Below are 16,357 nucleotides of genomic sequence, written 5' to 3'. Positions count from 1 at the left end.
CTCCCCCTTTCGCGTCCCAGGACGCGTTGCGCGGCCCGGGCCGGAAGTCGGCGAGTTCCCGGGTGTGTGTCTGTGTCTGTCTGTGTCTCGAAGAGGCGCGCGGCCCGGGACAAACGCTGGGGAATCCCATCTGAGGCGTCACCACTGTCACTACCATCACCCACGGAGCCACTTCTAGAGGGGAGTAGACCCGGCCCTTCGCCGGGCAGAGAAGATGTTGCCCCTGTCCATCAAGGACGATGAATACAAACCACCCAAGTTCAATCTGTTCGGCAAGATTTCGGGCTGGTTTAGGTGCGGGGTGCTATATTTGCGGGTAGGGGGTATCCGGCCGAAGGGGAGAAGGCCCAGACCTAAGGATGGCCCGAGGTCCAGGGAGGGAGTGTCAGGGACACCTTCCTTCGCTGTGAGGAAAGGAGCGTTTGGACTGGGAGGGACTTGAAAGGGGACCCAACCTCCGGGTCCTGGCACCCCTTTGACTCTCCCGCCTCTTCTTCACTTTTATCACTCCCAGGTCTATCCTGTCGGACAAGACGTCCCGGAACCTGTTTTTCTTCCTGTGCCTGAACCTGTCTTTCGCTTTTGTTGAACTACTCTACGGCATCTGGAGCAACTGGTAACCAAAGGGGAAAAGCAGGGCGGAAGCAGGGGGTGGGGGAGACGAAGCACTGTTTGCTTAGTGCCACGTAGCTCCTCACCAGGAGGTTCAGGTCTTGCCTTTGCCATTCAGCTCTGCTGCTGAGTTGCTGTCTCAATTCCACACCAATCTGGCAAGGCTACGTTGAAGATCCGGGGCCCATCGTGTGCAACAGCATTAAGATTTGGGTCCCGCCCTTCCACCCCTCCCGTCAAACAAGAGTGACAAGTCTCCTTCATTTTGGCTGATAGTCATCCCTGACTACAAACCTTAGCTTTGCTCACTTTCTTGGAATTGGGAGAAACCTGTGTTTCCTGCCCCTTTGGGGTGGGAGTGTTCCTTGCTTCTCTTGTGGGGGAGTGGCATTTGGATTTCACCCTTAAGATTCCAAGAGGGAATATCTGGTATGTTCACCTTAATTTTTTAGGTGTTGGAATGGGAAAGAGCTTTATAAAGGGAATATCAGGAGAAATATGTGTCATTCTCTTCTCTAATTTTATGTTGCAACTGTCTCATGATTTTCCTCTGGTCTTGACTGCAATAGAAAATCCCATAATAGGTTTCTACAAACTTCCATCTCTTGAGTTGATGGATTTCTGTGCCATCTTTGGGTTTGTTTGTTTGTTTTTGAAACTGCTTTGGGAAGAGGTAAATTCAGGGACTCTGGAAATGAAGTACTATGATCTAGGTATTTGCTGTTGTATAACTTAGGGTCTTGTAAAATTGTTCCGCTAACAATAAGATCATTACACTTCTAAGTGTGCTGAATGCTCTTTAAATCTCACACTCATCTGAGAATCTGATAAAAACCAACACTTAAAATTTTATATAAAACTTCAGGGAGATACTGTGTTCCTTGAAATACATCTTGAACCCCAGCTTAAGAACCTATGCCATTTATGCTTTATTTTCTATTAATTAGAGTTAGTCTCTTTCCTTTATGTCCATTTTCAGGGAGAATTGTTGTCCTTGATCTTTATCTCTATTGAGATTGAACAATGATTTTAAATAAGAGCACCATTTTTTGTGACATTTACATTTTTATATGAAAAAGTGGACTTCTTTTCAGTTCAGCTGTCAACTCAGTTTTATAAAAAATACTCAGCACATTATGAAGATTATTGATTTAGTCACCGCTTTAAAAGGCATACTGAAACATAAAATCTTAGTATATATAATAACCGTTTGAATCCTTTGGGAAGCAGATATATGTATCCCGTAATAGGACTGTCCTTTAATGTATTGTGTATATTAAATAAAGCACTATGTTGTATTGTAATAATCATGCTTTATTATAAATATACAGTATTTATAATATATTTTGCTCTTCTTAAATTATGCCATATTGTGGCATATGTACTGACTGTATCAAGACTATAATGTGGTTTTCATATGTACACTTTAGCTACAGTTACTTTGTATTACAATACACTATCTTTCAATATGGCTTTCCACTGCATAAATTACTATATGAAATGTCTTGTTCAAGGGAATTATATGTGAAGTGCCTAAACCACTTTCATGGGAAGTTAGGTATAAAGTAAATTTTTTGATCTGTAGGGATCTATTGAGGAAATCACAGTTGACCTTTCAACAACATGGGGATTAGGAGCATGAACTCTGTGCAGTTGAAAATCTATATAACTTTTGACTCCCCCCCAAAACTTAACTTCAAATAGTCTACTATCGGCCATAAGCCTTGGCGATAACATGAACAGTTGACTAACACATATTTTGTATGTTATATGTATTATGCACTGTATTCTTACAATAAAGTAAGCTCAAGAAAAGGAAATGTTATTAAGAAAATCATAAGGAAGAGAAAATACATTTATGATACTGTAGTGTATTGAAAAATCTCTGCATGTAAGTGGACTCATGCAGTTCAGTCCTGTGTTGTGCAAGGGTCAACTGTACTAAAACTATTGTTTTCCAAGCGATTTGTCAGTATGCATAAGTACATAAGGAAAACATCAGTGGTACATGACTTTTTCTTCTGCCCTTTGGTGGCTTGTTCTGACCTTAGGATCTCTTTTCCTCCAGTTTACTCTCTTTGATTGTGTTATTATGTCTTTCACATTTGAAATCTAGCTCTGAACTTGTATCTGTCATACCTAAATAATTTAGTAGATATTCATCATTATGTTGACCTCCTTATCCATAACCACTTATTCCTAATACTAATTTTTATCAGAGGATTTGCTATCAAAGCCTTGGTGTATTTAAAAATTTCTTGGGTCTTTTCATAATCTGGATTTCTTTGTCTTATTTAAATATTACAGTTTTTAGTCCCTTTTGTTGACTGGTCAACAATTTCTTTATGTGACTGGATTATCTCTGTTCCTAAAGTTTCAATTAGATTTTAAGATCCTTGAAAAAGTGCCTCACCAAAATTTATTTTATCATAGTCATTTCTGTGTTCATTTTCATTCTATAAAAATTAAGTTTCAAGATGTTATGAACATGAAATATCAAGAATTTTTTTCCATTATGGAATTAAAAAATGGATAAAACATGCTCTCTCTTCACAAATAAAGGTTTATAGAAACAGTTGATCTAGTTGCAAAAAATGTTAAATAGTTCTGCTTCTTATTTAGAGCCTTCATTATTTAAAGGAAGAACTTAGGCTTATTTGGTTAGGCGTCTGCCTTCAGCTCAGGGCCTGATATCAGGGTCCTGGGGTTGAGCCCCAAGTCCTGATATCAGGGTCCTGGGATTGAGCCCCACGTCAGGCTCCCTGCTCAGTAGGGAGTCTGCTTTTCTCTCTCCCTTCGTGTGTGTGCGCTTGCTCTCTCTCTCTCTCTCAAATAAATAAATAAAATCTTAAAAAAAAAAAGGAAGAACTTAGTTATAGTTGGTTTATATTTTTGATGGTGAGAATGTGTCATCAGTGGAAGAATAGCTAAGCTCTTTGTGTATTTTTCCACCATTAAATATCCACTGCTTTTTACTTTTCCACTAGAATGTAAATTTTATTAAAGTAGGGATCTTTTCTGTCTTATTCAGGCACCTTAGTACATGGCACATAGTGTGCTTAATACATATTTGCTGAATGAAGAATGAGGGAGTAACTAATGTATGGAATTTACCTACATCAAACATACTAACTACCCCTATTAGAGGGGAGGAAAATCATTAAACTCCTCTTTTCTCTTATTCTTTGAAGTTAGTAGGAAAATCGTAGGAATACAATGTCATCTTTCCTTCTAGGGTTCTTTTTCCTTTTAGCATTTTATTTTCATTGCTACTTATTGTTGAGTAACTACTTAATCTCAAGTTAATATAGTATAAGTATGTGGTTTTGTACCATCTAGGATTAAGTTCTTTTTGAAATTATGGAAAAATCCCCAAATAATGATTTCTTAAATAAGACAAAACTTTTGTTTCCAGGATGGCTGTGAGAGTTCCAGCCATCCCTAACAGCAGATTGTCCAGAATGGAGAGGAAAAAAAGGTAAAAAGTGTATATAGTGTCTTTTAAGGAGATTTATCTGGACATTGAGCACTTTGACTTATATATCAGTGGCTAAACCTTTATCATTTTGGTCATGCCTAGTTGCAAATGTTGCCTTTGTTCCAGTCAAACAGGTATTCTGAAAGTCAAAGATTCTTTACTAAGAAAGACACTGTAGGCTCAGGAAGTGGGACTAGAAAGAGATAAGTTGCTTTGACTTCTTCTATAGATGGAAAACTGAGGCCCAGGGTTTTTTTTCCCAGAGTAACAGCAGAGCCTAGAAGCACCTGTCATCCAAGGTTTTTGTTGTTGTTGTCGTCAGGTTGTTTTGTTGTTTTTTTTTTTTTTTTTAAGATTTTATTTATTTGCTAGAGATAGAGACAGCCAGCGAGAGAGGGAACACAAGCAGGGGGAGTGGGAGAGGAAGAAGCAGGCTCCCAGTGGAGGACCCTGATGTGGGGCTCGATCCCAGGACTCTGGGATCACGTCCTGAGCCAAAGGCAGACGCTTAACAACTGAGCCACCCAGGTGCCCCTGGGTTTTGGGTATTTTTTTACCCCACTACACCATGATTTTTTTCCTAGTATCTCAGTATAGTTTCCTTTGTTTTTATGCTCTCTTATTTTATGTGTACTTCACTGTCTGTTAGAAAATTTGATTTCAGTAATATTTTCTACCAAGGCTATTACAGTCATTTTCCCCTTAGACATAGAGGGAACACATATAACTCTAAAGGTAAATGTCTTTGTATTACCAAAGTAAATATTTGTTCAGGAAATGTTTTAAGCCATACCGGACATTGATTTGTTCCTACTTCTGTATAATATGTCATAGCATGTGTTTGTAAAGTAACTCCTTGGTAAAGAAAATGCTTCCATTAATCACATTTTTCTATAGAATTAAAACATGTATATCTTAATCTTTTATCAGCTTTTCCCCTCTCAAAAGACAACATTACTTACCAGTGCATGGTGATGACTTTTGCTTTCCTACAGCTTTACTTTTCACCTTAAAAATGCAGATAAATATTCCATCTTGCTGAGAATTTTTTTAAGTAAGGGATTATGTAAATGGAATGTAGTGGAGTTGAGGGTTTTTCATTGTAATTCTCATTAGTTTATCAACTTATACAAATGTCAGGATTCTAATTTCTTGGTAATAAATTGACAGTTAATGGTTTATTTTCTCCTTTCCATCTCATGAAAACCTATCTTGAGTATTCCTTATCTTCAGTTTTGAATTAATCTTCAACAACTACTATAAATGTACCGTTAGCTTAGTTACCAATAGGCCTTTTTAAAATTGTTTATTATGGAAAATTTTAAACATAGATAAAAGTAGAGAGTTTAATGAAACTCATGTCCCTCTTCATCACCCAGATTTAACGTTTATCAACGTGTAGCCTATTCTATTTCCTCTTACTTTTACCTTCCTTATGCTTTTACCTGTCCCACCACTGAATTATTTTAACACAGATACTAACTCTAATTTCTTTCAAAACTACTTCAGTATGAGTCTCTAAAAAATAAGAGCCCACCCCCTTTTTTAAACATTACCCAGTGCCATTCTCATCTTTAAAAATCAGCAATTTATTAATATCAAATATCTAGTTAGTGAGTGTTCAGATGACCCTTATTGTCTCATAGTTTCTTTTTACAGTTGTTTTAATAAATCAGAATCCAAACAAGATCTAATCACAACAAGATCTATAGTATTTGGTGGATATGCCTCTTAAGTCTCCATTTATGGGCTCTTTTCTCCCTTTGTTTTTGCCTCCAGTAGACCTTAAAATCTTTTTTGAAAGTTTCTTTTGCTTAATGTTCTATTCACGTTTATTATATTTTGCTTCAACTAATATGTTTCTCTTTTGTATCCTAGGAAGTTTTTATTATTAAAATATCTTTAGAAAGTAGTCACTTAAAAAAAGTTTAAAAATTATTCATAGAGAAACTGACAGCGTTTAAAGATGGGAGCCTAAAACAAGAATGCTGCTTTTAGGGGTGCCTGGGTGGCTCAGTTGTTAAGCGTCTGCCTTCAGCTCAGGTCATGATCCCAGCATTCTGGGATCGAGCCCCACGTCGGGCTCCCTGCTCGGCGGGAAGCCTGCTTCTCTCTCTTCCACTCCCCCTGCTTGTGTTCCCTCTCTTACTGCCTCTCTCTCTGTCAAATAAATAAATAAAATTAAAAAAAAGAAAAGAATGCTGCTTTTAGCAACTAATTTTTCTTCATCAGGTTACATTTGGTATATAAATCAGATAACCTGAAAAATTCTCTATGCTGTCTTCATTTATAAGGAAATTTACGCCATGTAGTTTAAATAATTCAAAATAAGAAACACTTGTTAATTGAAGATGAGCAATAAAATTGGCATTCCTCATGAGTAGTATTTTGATACACGATAGGTGAACAGAGAATTAGAAGTAGACTCTTTTTCATATGAGTTTGCCTACATCATTGCAGCTGAGTACTTTTCAAATCATGATACCAGGTTTAAATAAAAAGACCACATTGCAATGCTTTAAGAGAACATGATGTTCTTCCACTTTAGAAGAGGGAGTGATTTTTCAGATAGAATCATATATATAATATACTGAAAATGAAATAACATTTTGATGAAAAGTAAAGTTACTTAAAATTTAAATAAAATTAAAATCTCATTTTGATGAGTATTAAAATGCCCAAGCTATATTTAAACTTTTTGAACAGGGAACTCAATTGCTGTAGTATACAGAAGAGGTTTACCATCTTTCCCCCATTAGGGCAATGTTTGATGTCCAGTAAATATATTTAAATTTGTTATAAAAAAGATAGTGTGTATTAATTTGCTAGGGCTGCTGTAACAAAGTACCACAGTAGAAAGTGACTGTCTTGTAGTCTGGAGACTAAAATTCTAAGATCAAGGTATTGCCCATGTGAGTTCCTTCTGAGGTCTGCCAGGAAAAATCTCTTCATGCTTTCCCTTAGCTTCAGTTGCTTTGCTGGCAATCTTTCACATTCCTTGGCTTGTGGAAGTCTCATCTGATACCTTATCTTTACTCGGTGGTCTCTATTTGTGCATGTCTGTCTCCAGGTTTCCCCTTGTTATAAGGACAACAGTCATACTGGATGGGGGCCCACCTTACTGACCTAATTTTAATGAATTATGTCTGCAGTGACCCTATTTTCAAATTAGCTTACATTCTGAGGTACTGGAGATGTAGGACTTCAACTTAAGATTTTGGAAGAGGACACAATTCAACCCATAGCAGATTTTACTAAATAAATGTGTACATCAGTATATTGGTAAATATTTTTGTATTTATATTTATTTAGAATGAATACCTTGCCTTCTTCTACAACTGATTTATGGCCATTTAAAATAGAATACATATATAATACATATAAAATACATATATAATAAAGTACTTAAATTAAGAAATAAAAATGTTGGGGCACCTGGGTGGTTTAGTCCATTGTCTGCCTTCAGTTCAGGTCATGATCCCAGGGTCCTGGGATTGAGTGCCACATCGGGCTCCCTGCCCAGCAGGAGCCTACCTCTCCCTCTCCCTGCTGCTCCCCCTGCTTGTATTCTTTCTCTCTGTCAAATAAATAAATAAAATCTTAAATTAAAAAAAAGAATTAAAAATGTTAAGAACCATGGGTAGAGTGGAAAAAATAAGCCTACTAAATATGTAAATTAATGGAGTTACTGATACTGACTTTCAAATGTAGTAAAATTCCATAAAGTTAAGGCAGAATGGGTAAAAATTCTCATTGTCAGGTTTTACTACAACACAACTACATTGTTTTATCAGAATAGATGATTTTCTGAAACCAAATTTCAAAAGTAACTTACCATATTAGTCCTTCGTCACAGCATAGAAAACAAAATCATAAACAATGTCTTTATTGGTGGTTTAATAACACAGTACAGAGACATTCTTCAAATGGGTCTTTCATACTTGAAAATATAATAAAGTTATTATTTTCAGTGTTATATGACAATTAAGGTTCAAGTGTGTAGTGTTGTGGAGATCCAATTATTCAAGGAAAAATTTTAAAATAACAGCTCTGAGAGAATTGCATGAATAACAGGACCTTTACTATGTCCTCCTCAGGCATCAGTTTTCTCATTTAGTCTTTTTATTTATTCCTTTATTCTCATCCTGCTTTGAGTTGGGTATTAGATGAGTACAGACAGTGCTTAAACTGCATTATGCATCTATATTTGAATAAGGTATACAAAGTTCATGATAAAATTTAAGACATTTTCCAAAATACTTTGTGATGACTTGAGATTTATAAATTATTGTATTTTGGGGGGGCGCCTGAGTGGCTCAGTCAGTTAAGTGCTTGACTCTTGGTTTTGGCTGAGGTCATGATCTCAGGACGTAAGAGTGAGCCCTGAGGTGGGGCTTAGCACGGAGTCTACTTGTCTCTGCCCCTCTGCTCCTCCCCCTGCATACCCTCACTCTCTCTCTCTAGAATAAATAAATAAAATCTTTTTTTAAAAAATTATTGTATTTTTTTATTGTATTGTTTTACTTCAGTTTCTAATTTTATAATTATTCCAAATTACGAGAACATTTTAAAACTGCTTTTTCTACTTAGGTGAGGAATGTTTTTCCCTTTAGTTTGTAGCACTTAACAATTGATGAAGGCTCTGGCATCTAGCCACATTGTTAAGAGCGATAGGTCATGCTGGGAACACTATATATTATAAGGTATTAATAATTAACATAGTGATTTATTAATAATAATGGTAATAATAGGAATATTGATGTAGCTTTAATGTGGCAAGCACTGTGATAAGTGTTTCACATATATTAATTCAATCAGCATAACATTTATGACACTTTTTATTATTACCTTGTTTAAGTAATGGCTAAATTGAGATACAAAGTAGTTAAGAAATTTGAGATTGACAGAACTAGTAAATCGTGGAGTTGGGAGTTGAACCCAGGTACTCTGACTTCAGAAGTAGTGTTCTTAACCACTCTGTTAATCCTTGGTTTTAAATATTGAGCTGTTGATATGCTTGCTTTCAGAACATTTCTGTTGAGCTATCTTCAAGTTCACTGAATTCTTTCCTTAGCTGTGTCTAGTCTTCTCATAAACCAATTGGAAGAATTCTTCAGCACTGATACCTTGTTTTTTGCTTCTCCCATTTCCATTTAATATTTAATTTTTATTTTTTATATATTTTTAAATTTTTTCTTTAAAGGATTTTATTTATTTGAGAGAGTGTGTGCATGCATGCATGTGGGAGCAGGGGAAGGGACAGAGGGGGAGGAAGAGGGAAAGAGAAGCCCCAGCAGACTCCTCACTGAGTGCAGAGCCCCTAATGGGGGCTGGATCCGTGACTGTGAGATCATGACCTGAGCCAAAACCAATAGTTGGATGCTCAGACAACTGTTACCCTTCCATTTAATTTTTTTAAAAAAATATTTCAGGAGCTCCTGGATGGCGCAGTCATTGAGCGTAGGACTCTTGGCTTCATCTCAGGTCGTGATCTCAGGGTCATGGGATGGAGCCCCATTTCAGGCTCCTTGCTCAGCTCAGCATCTGCTTGGAATTCTCTCTCCCTCTCCCTCTGCCCATCCCACTCATACTTAATCTCTCTCTCTCTCTAATAAATAAATATTTTTTAAAAATTTCATATTTTTCCGCTGAAATTCCCAAGTAATTCATATGTGTTGTTCACCTTTTTCCATAGATCCTTTAACATATTAGTTATAGTTATGATAGTTCCAGTATCTGAGCTGGTATCTCGGTCTGGTTCTGTTGACTGCTTTATCTCTTCACCATGAGTTCTTTCTCCTGCTCTTTTTTGTGTATCTTGAAATTTTTGATCAAAGGCTGGACATCGTGAATAAAGAGCTGTGATTATTGAGGTAATAGTATTTATAACTAGAAGTAGATATGCCTCTTTTGTCAGGCCATTATTAGGTTAGGTTTTTGCATGTGTCACAGAAGCTCTCTCTTCATATTCATGGCACACACCCCCACCCAGACCACTCCCCCCAAGCTGTAGACTGCTGTTTCTTGTTACTCAGTGCTAGGTTTGTGGTGAGGGCAGAGGGGCATTCATTAACTTAACCCAGCCTCAGTCTTAGGCAGGCCCTGTGAGCCTGGGCCTTGGGAGTATGTTTTGTGTTGTCTTCAAAATTTGTGCCCCTCCTGTGAAAGCAAAACTCTGCTGTGTACATGTGGATAGTCTTGGGTGAGAGTGAATTTCCTGCTCTTTTTCCATTGGTAGCAAAACATCTGCTTTGTGTTGATGCAGAATTCTATGTCCCTGCTTTAGTGACGTTTCTTGGTGGTTGCTTTAGCATGCATAGTATGAATTTTTAACTTAACACAAATATGTTTATCTTAGAATAATATACTTCTATCTTCTTCTATCCCATGTGCTATTATTGTCACACATTTCACTTTTACATGTTTAAACTCCACAATACAGTGCACCTGTGTTTGCTTTATACCAGAGGTTAGCAAACTTTCTCTAGACAGCAGATGGTGAATATTTTAAGCTTCAAGGGCCGTAAGGTCTCTGTCTCAACTTCTCTATTCTACTGTTATAGCACAGAAGCAACCATAGACAGTATATAAATGGATGAGTGTAACTGTGTTCCAGTAAAAAACTTCATTTACAAAAATAGATGGTGATCTGGGCCATAGGGGATCACCCTGCTTTAGATATCATTTTTAAAAAAAAACTTTACTGAGATAATTCATATACCATACAGTTCACCCATGTAAGGTATGTAATTGAATGGCTTTTAGTATATTCACAGAGTTGTAAAACCATCACAACAATCAATTTTAGAACAGTTTTATTACCCAGAAAGAAGCCTTGCACCTGTAGCCATCACCCTCTAATTCCCTTATCCCCTGATTTGCCCTAATTCTAGGCAACCACTAATCTACTTTGTCTCTATGTATTTGCCCACTCTGGCCTTTGCATATAAATGGAATCTTATAGTGTATGATCCTTTCTGACTGGTTTGTTACACTTAGCATAATGTTTTCAAGAGTCATCCATAGTCTACATGTGTTAGTATTCATTTATTTTTATTGCCAAATAATATTCCAGCAGTGTGTGAGAATTTTGCTTTCTCTACATCCTCACCAACACTTGTTATTAATTTTTTTGATTTAGCTATCATAGTGTGGGTATGAAGTTGTTTCTCATTGTTTTGATTTTCATTTCCCTGAAAGGTAGTTAATGATGTTGAGTGTCTTTTATGTGCTTCTTGGCCATTTGTGTGTCTTTTTTGGAGAAATGTTTATTCAGATTCTTTGTTCATTTAAAAAATGAGATTATTTATCTTGGGGCGCCTAGATGGCATAGTTGGTTAACCGATGACTTGGTTTTGGCTCAGGTCGTGATCTCAGGGTCAGGAGATCCGGCACTGCGTTGGGCCTCATGTTCAGTGTGGAGTCTGCTTAAGATTCTCTCTCCCTCTCCCGCTTCCCCCAATGCTTGCTCTCTTTCTCTCTCTTTCAAATGAATAAAAAAATATTTTTTAAAAAATGGATTATTTATCTTTTTGAAGTGTTTTAAGAGTTTTTCATATGGGGCGCCTGGCTGGCTCAGATGGTGGAGCATACAACTCATGATCTTGGAGTTGTGAGTTGAAGGCCCATGTTGGATGTAGAGATTACTTAAAAATAAAATCTTTAAAAAAGAGAAAAAGAGTTCTTCATGTATTCTGGATACAAGCCACTTGTCAAATATATGACTGGCAAATATTTTCTCCCATGTGTGCATTGTCTTTTAATTTTCTTAATATTGTCCTTTGAGGAACATCTTTCTTAATATTGTCCTTTGAGGAACATAAGTTTTAAAATTCCAGTGATGTCCAGTCAGTGTTTTCTGCTTTTGCTTTTGTCACTTATTCTTTTGATGTCTTATTTATATAAGAAACTATTGCCTAATCCAAGGTGGTGAATATTTTAGTTTTTATGTTTAGGTCTTTGATCCATTTTGGGTTAATTTTTGTGTATGGTGTGAAATAAGGGCAAAAACCATTTTTTAGTTATGGATATCCAGTTGTATCAATATATTTGTTGAAAACACTATTCTTTCCATTTTGGCATCCTTTTCAGAAGTCAATTGACCGTAAATGTGAGGATTTGTTTCTAGATTCTAAATTCTATTCCATTGCTCTATAGGTTTACTTTTGTGCCAGCACCACACTGTTTTGATTACTGTAACTCTGTTGTAAACTTTGAAGTTGGGAAGTATGAATCCTCCAACTTTGCTCTTTGTTTTCAATATTGTTTTGTCTATTCTAGGTCCTTTGCTTTTCCGTATGAATTTTAAGGTCAGATTGTCAGTTTCTTCAAAGAAGTCAGCTGGCATTTTGATAGGAGTGACTTGAATCCATAGATCATTTGGGGAAGTGTTGGCATCTTAACAATATTGTCTTCTGATCCATAAACATGGATGTCTTTCCATTTATTCAGGTCTTTTTAATTTTTTTTCAATAATATTTTGTTGAAACTTTATACTTTTTTGTTAAATGTGTTTGTATTTTTTTATGCTATTGCAAATGGAAATTTTTTTTATTTTATTTTTTAATATCACTACTATATAGGAATACAGTTCATTTTTGATGTTGATATTGTATCCTGCAACCTTGCCAAACTCATTTATTCTAATAGGTTTTTAGTAGAGTCCTAAGATTTTATATATATAAGATCCTGTCATCTGCAAATAGTGATAGTTTTACTCCTTCACTTTCAGTCTGGGTGTCCTTATTTTATTTCCTGCCTAACTTCCCTTGTTAGATCCTCCAGTATAATGTTAAATAGAAGTAGCGAGAGGATACATCCTTATCTTATACCTGATCTTAGGGGAAAACATTCAGTCATTGGCTGTTAATGCTACTGTGGATTTTTTGTAGATGCCATTTAAGAATTGAGGAAGTTCTCCGTGTTCCAAGTTTGTTGAGCGTTTTTATTATAAAGGGGAGTATTAAATTTTGTCAAACTCCTTTGGCACCTATTGAGATGATCACATGGTTTTTGTCTTTTATCCTATTAATATGATGTGTTAGGTTGATTGATTTTCATATATTGAACCAACCTTGCATTGTTGGAGTTAATCCCACTTGTTCGTGGTGTGTACTTTTTTTAAATATATATCCTCAGATTCCATTTGCTAGTATTTATTGAAGATTTTTGTATGTATATTTGTGAAAGATTAGTTTATTTCATTTCTTGTGATGTCTTTGGTCTCATTTTGGTATAAGGGTAATACTGTTCTTATACAGTGAATTGGGAAGCATTTCTTCATCATCTGTTTTTTGGAAGAGTTTTTAAGGGATTGATATTTATTGTTCTTTAAATGTTTGGTAGACTTTATGTTTAAAAAAAATAGTAGGGACCAAGGTTAATAGTAGTGATACCCAGAAATGTGCACACCTGTTATTTTGTCAGGCCATTAGTGTGGGTTTTTGAGTCTGTGATCAATAGTCGACTAGCTGGGTTTTGTCTTTTATTCTTGCTAGTTAATTTCAATAAGCCACTGACTTGAAATTTTTTTAGTGGCTTTTACCACCTTGTGTTTAGTGTAGGGTTTGGGGCCCTGGAGGGTTTTTTTAGTGTTCTTGCTCCACTCTCAGCTTTCAGCAAGCCCTGCACACCTTGGGAGTCTCTGTGCTCTTGCTCAGCTCTCAGAGATAGATTGCTGTTGTTTTGTACTCTAGTCAAGGCTTTGGTTGCAGGGAAGAGAGAATTTGGTTCTCCTTCTGAAGCCTTCTTTTTAAGCAGTCCCTTCTTACCTGAGAGCCAGAGTGGGTATTATTAATGTTCCTGCCCCTTCTCCCACCTCTCCCCACAGCCTTTTATCAAGAGAAGGAATGATTGTCTTACTCCTCTTCCAACAGCAGCAGACCTTTGCTTTGTATCAGTGTAAGAGCTTGGGCCCAACCTGGCTTCAGACTTGCCCCCAGTGGTGGATGGCTGGTTTTTTCCTCTCTCTCTTTCAGTGGCAGCTGACCTTTGCCAGTGACCAGAGGGTGGGCAGATTCCTGCCCGTCATCCAGTAGCAGCTGGCTTTGTTTCTACCCCTCTTTCAGTAGAAGCTGGGTTTTTTCTTGGGCAAGGGATGTTAGGGTTTCCTTCTTAGGTATTTAAAACTTATCCTTAATATTTTTCTATATATCATATTTCAAGGTTGTCTTTTTAGAAGATTTAGTTCCTGATAAGCAGAAGGACATTGAGAGAATTTAGAGAAGGATGCTTACTATTTGATTACTATTATAATATGCCAATATGTTTGTTCTTTTACAGCTTAGGCTTGATTTCCGACTCTTTTCACATGTTTTTCGATAGCACTGCCATTTTGGCTGGATTGGCAGCATCTGTTATTTCAAAATGGAGAGATAATGATGCTTTCTCTTATGGGTAAGACTTTTTAAAAACCTTTTTATTAAAGTATAAGAAATACAGAAAATATACAAATCTTAAGCACATGAATTTTCACAAATTGAACACATTTATGGAACTTGAACCCGTAACCCCCGCCCCCTTCCTTCCTATGTAGCACCCCGGGGTAATAACCACCTCCTTCCTTCCTATGTAGCACCCCGGGGTAATAACCACCTCCCTAACTTGGTGGATTCGTTTTACCTGTTTTTGAACAGTATTTAATCAGAATCTACAACGTGTACTTTTTTTTTAAGTGAAGCTTTTTGCTAGATAGGGGACTTTCTTAGACACTCTTAACCCATTTTTTTTTTTTTTTTTTTGGAAGAAGAAGAAAGTTCCAGTATATGAAAATGGTCATGTTTCTTTTTTAGAGGGATATTTTGCTATTAATTTATTTAAAATCATTATTTCCTAATATGATTTTATATTACCCTCTTCAAGTTCTGCTTTCATGAAAAATGCTTCTTTTCATACTTTTGCTCAATTTAGATAATTAATCAAATATTGGAGAGTGTTTTTATGCTGGAGAGACTATATTGGAACATCTGGTCTCACTTCTGAGCCCGGTACTATTTAGAGGCAGGGTTTGCCTTTTGCCATGTCTGATTGGGAGAAGCAGTGCAGTGTCCAGTGTTTGACTGACTCTGCCTGAGTGTTTTCTTTTTTGAGTTCATAGAGTATTTTGCAGTGTAATTGTATTTATATGTAAGCAGCACTCAGGGGTAATATCCTCCTCCTCTGTCTCTCCACCTTCATTCTCTTTCCTGTTCCCCTCTCTCGCCTTGTACTTGTTGACTCCTTCCCATCTGTCCCCCTCTCTTGTGAGTGCTTTCTCACATTCTCTCCTTTCTTCACTCCTATGTGTTTTCTCTGTCTTCCACTCTGATCTCCAGCCTCATCCTCTCTGCCATCTCTCCTGAACTCCCTTCTTCCTTCTCTTGTTCTTTCTTTCCAGTTCCTTGTGCCAGTGCTCATGGTCTCTCCCTATTCCTCAGCCTTCCACTCTCCCCTTCCTCTCTTTCTCTCTCTGGTACATCTTTATCTTTCTTTTCTCCTGCTCTCTCTCTCTACCTTCAACCGCTGTATCTCTCAGGCTCCATCTTATTCCCCTTCCCTCTCTCTGAACCTCTTATCCCTAGTTCTTTCTTCTTTCCTTTTTCCAGTCTCTTTCCTTCTCTCACCGATCCTCCTGCCAGAAGGCTCCCTTTCCTTTATAGTGTCTCTCATTCTGTCCTGCCTGCTCACATCCACTGTCTTATGCACACTGCCTCCTGTTCTCTCTTTTACTCTTGTTCCCTCCCCACTTCCTCTCTCTCCACCTTCCCTTTTGTTCTCGAGCTAGCACGCATGCACTTTGTCTTGTATGCACTCTTGTTCTCTTCAGATATTTATCGAGGGCCCACTATGAGTCTAATCCTTTGATACTTATAAAGATGAATAAGATATAGTTTCTGTCTTGTAGGAACTTGTGTTCTGATGAGGAAGCACTACTGTAAAAATACCATAAAATCCGTACAGTATGACAAGTGGCAAAAGAAAGATATATGAAGTTCTGTGACAGAACTCGCTGATTTGGGGTGTAATCAAAGTGATGTAGTTATTTGTAAGATTATAAAAAGTGAGACGAAAAGCACTAATTACACTGTTTTTATTGACTACAGTGAGGGATCTCTATAAATCGAAACAGCTCAGAAGAGAACATTTTCCATGGCATTATGCAATCAAAAGATTCTTAAGTGTATTTTGAATCATTAAAGAAAGATTGCATGTAAAGTTCTAATCTTGTGTTAGAAAATTAGTAATTCATATATACTGTATATTAAAAACTGATTAGAATATCTTAACATT

At 36.8% G+C, this 16,357-nt stretch overlaps 1 protein-coding gene across 1 annotated transcript in view; it reads left to right on the top strand.

The window, feature by feature from the left end:
• The first annotated feature begins 25 nt into the window (after positions 1 to 25).
• SLC30A7 (solute carrier family 30 member 7) overlaps positions 26 to 16,357 on the top strand; it is an 86,606-nt gene continuing 70,274 nt past the window's right edge. Inside the window, exons 1-3 of the mRNA XM_026497508.4 lie at positions 26 to 294; positions 515 to 616; positions 14,372 to 14,485. Of these exons, the coding sequence (XP_026353293.1) occupies positions 215 to 294; positions 515 to 616; positions 14,372 to 14,485 (296 nt within the window). The 5' untranslated portion in view covers positions 26 to 214. The remainder of the gene's footprint in view (positions 295 to 514; positions 617 to 14,371; positions 14,486 to 16,357) is intronic.

The sequence above is a fragment of the Ursus arctos genome, unplaced genomic scaffold (genome assembly GCF_023065955.2).
Source record: "Ursus arctos isolate Adak ecotype North America unplaced genomic scaffold, UrsArc2.0 scaffold_12, whole genome shotgun sequence".
Classification (NCBI taxonomy): Eukaryota; Metazoa; Chordata; class Mammalia; order Carnivora; family Ursidae; genus Ursus; species Ursus arctos.
This window is presented reverse-complemented; position numbering and strand designations above follow the sequence as displayed.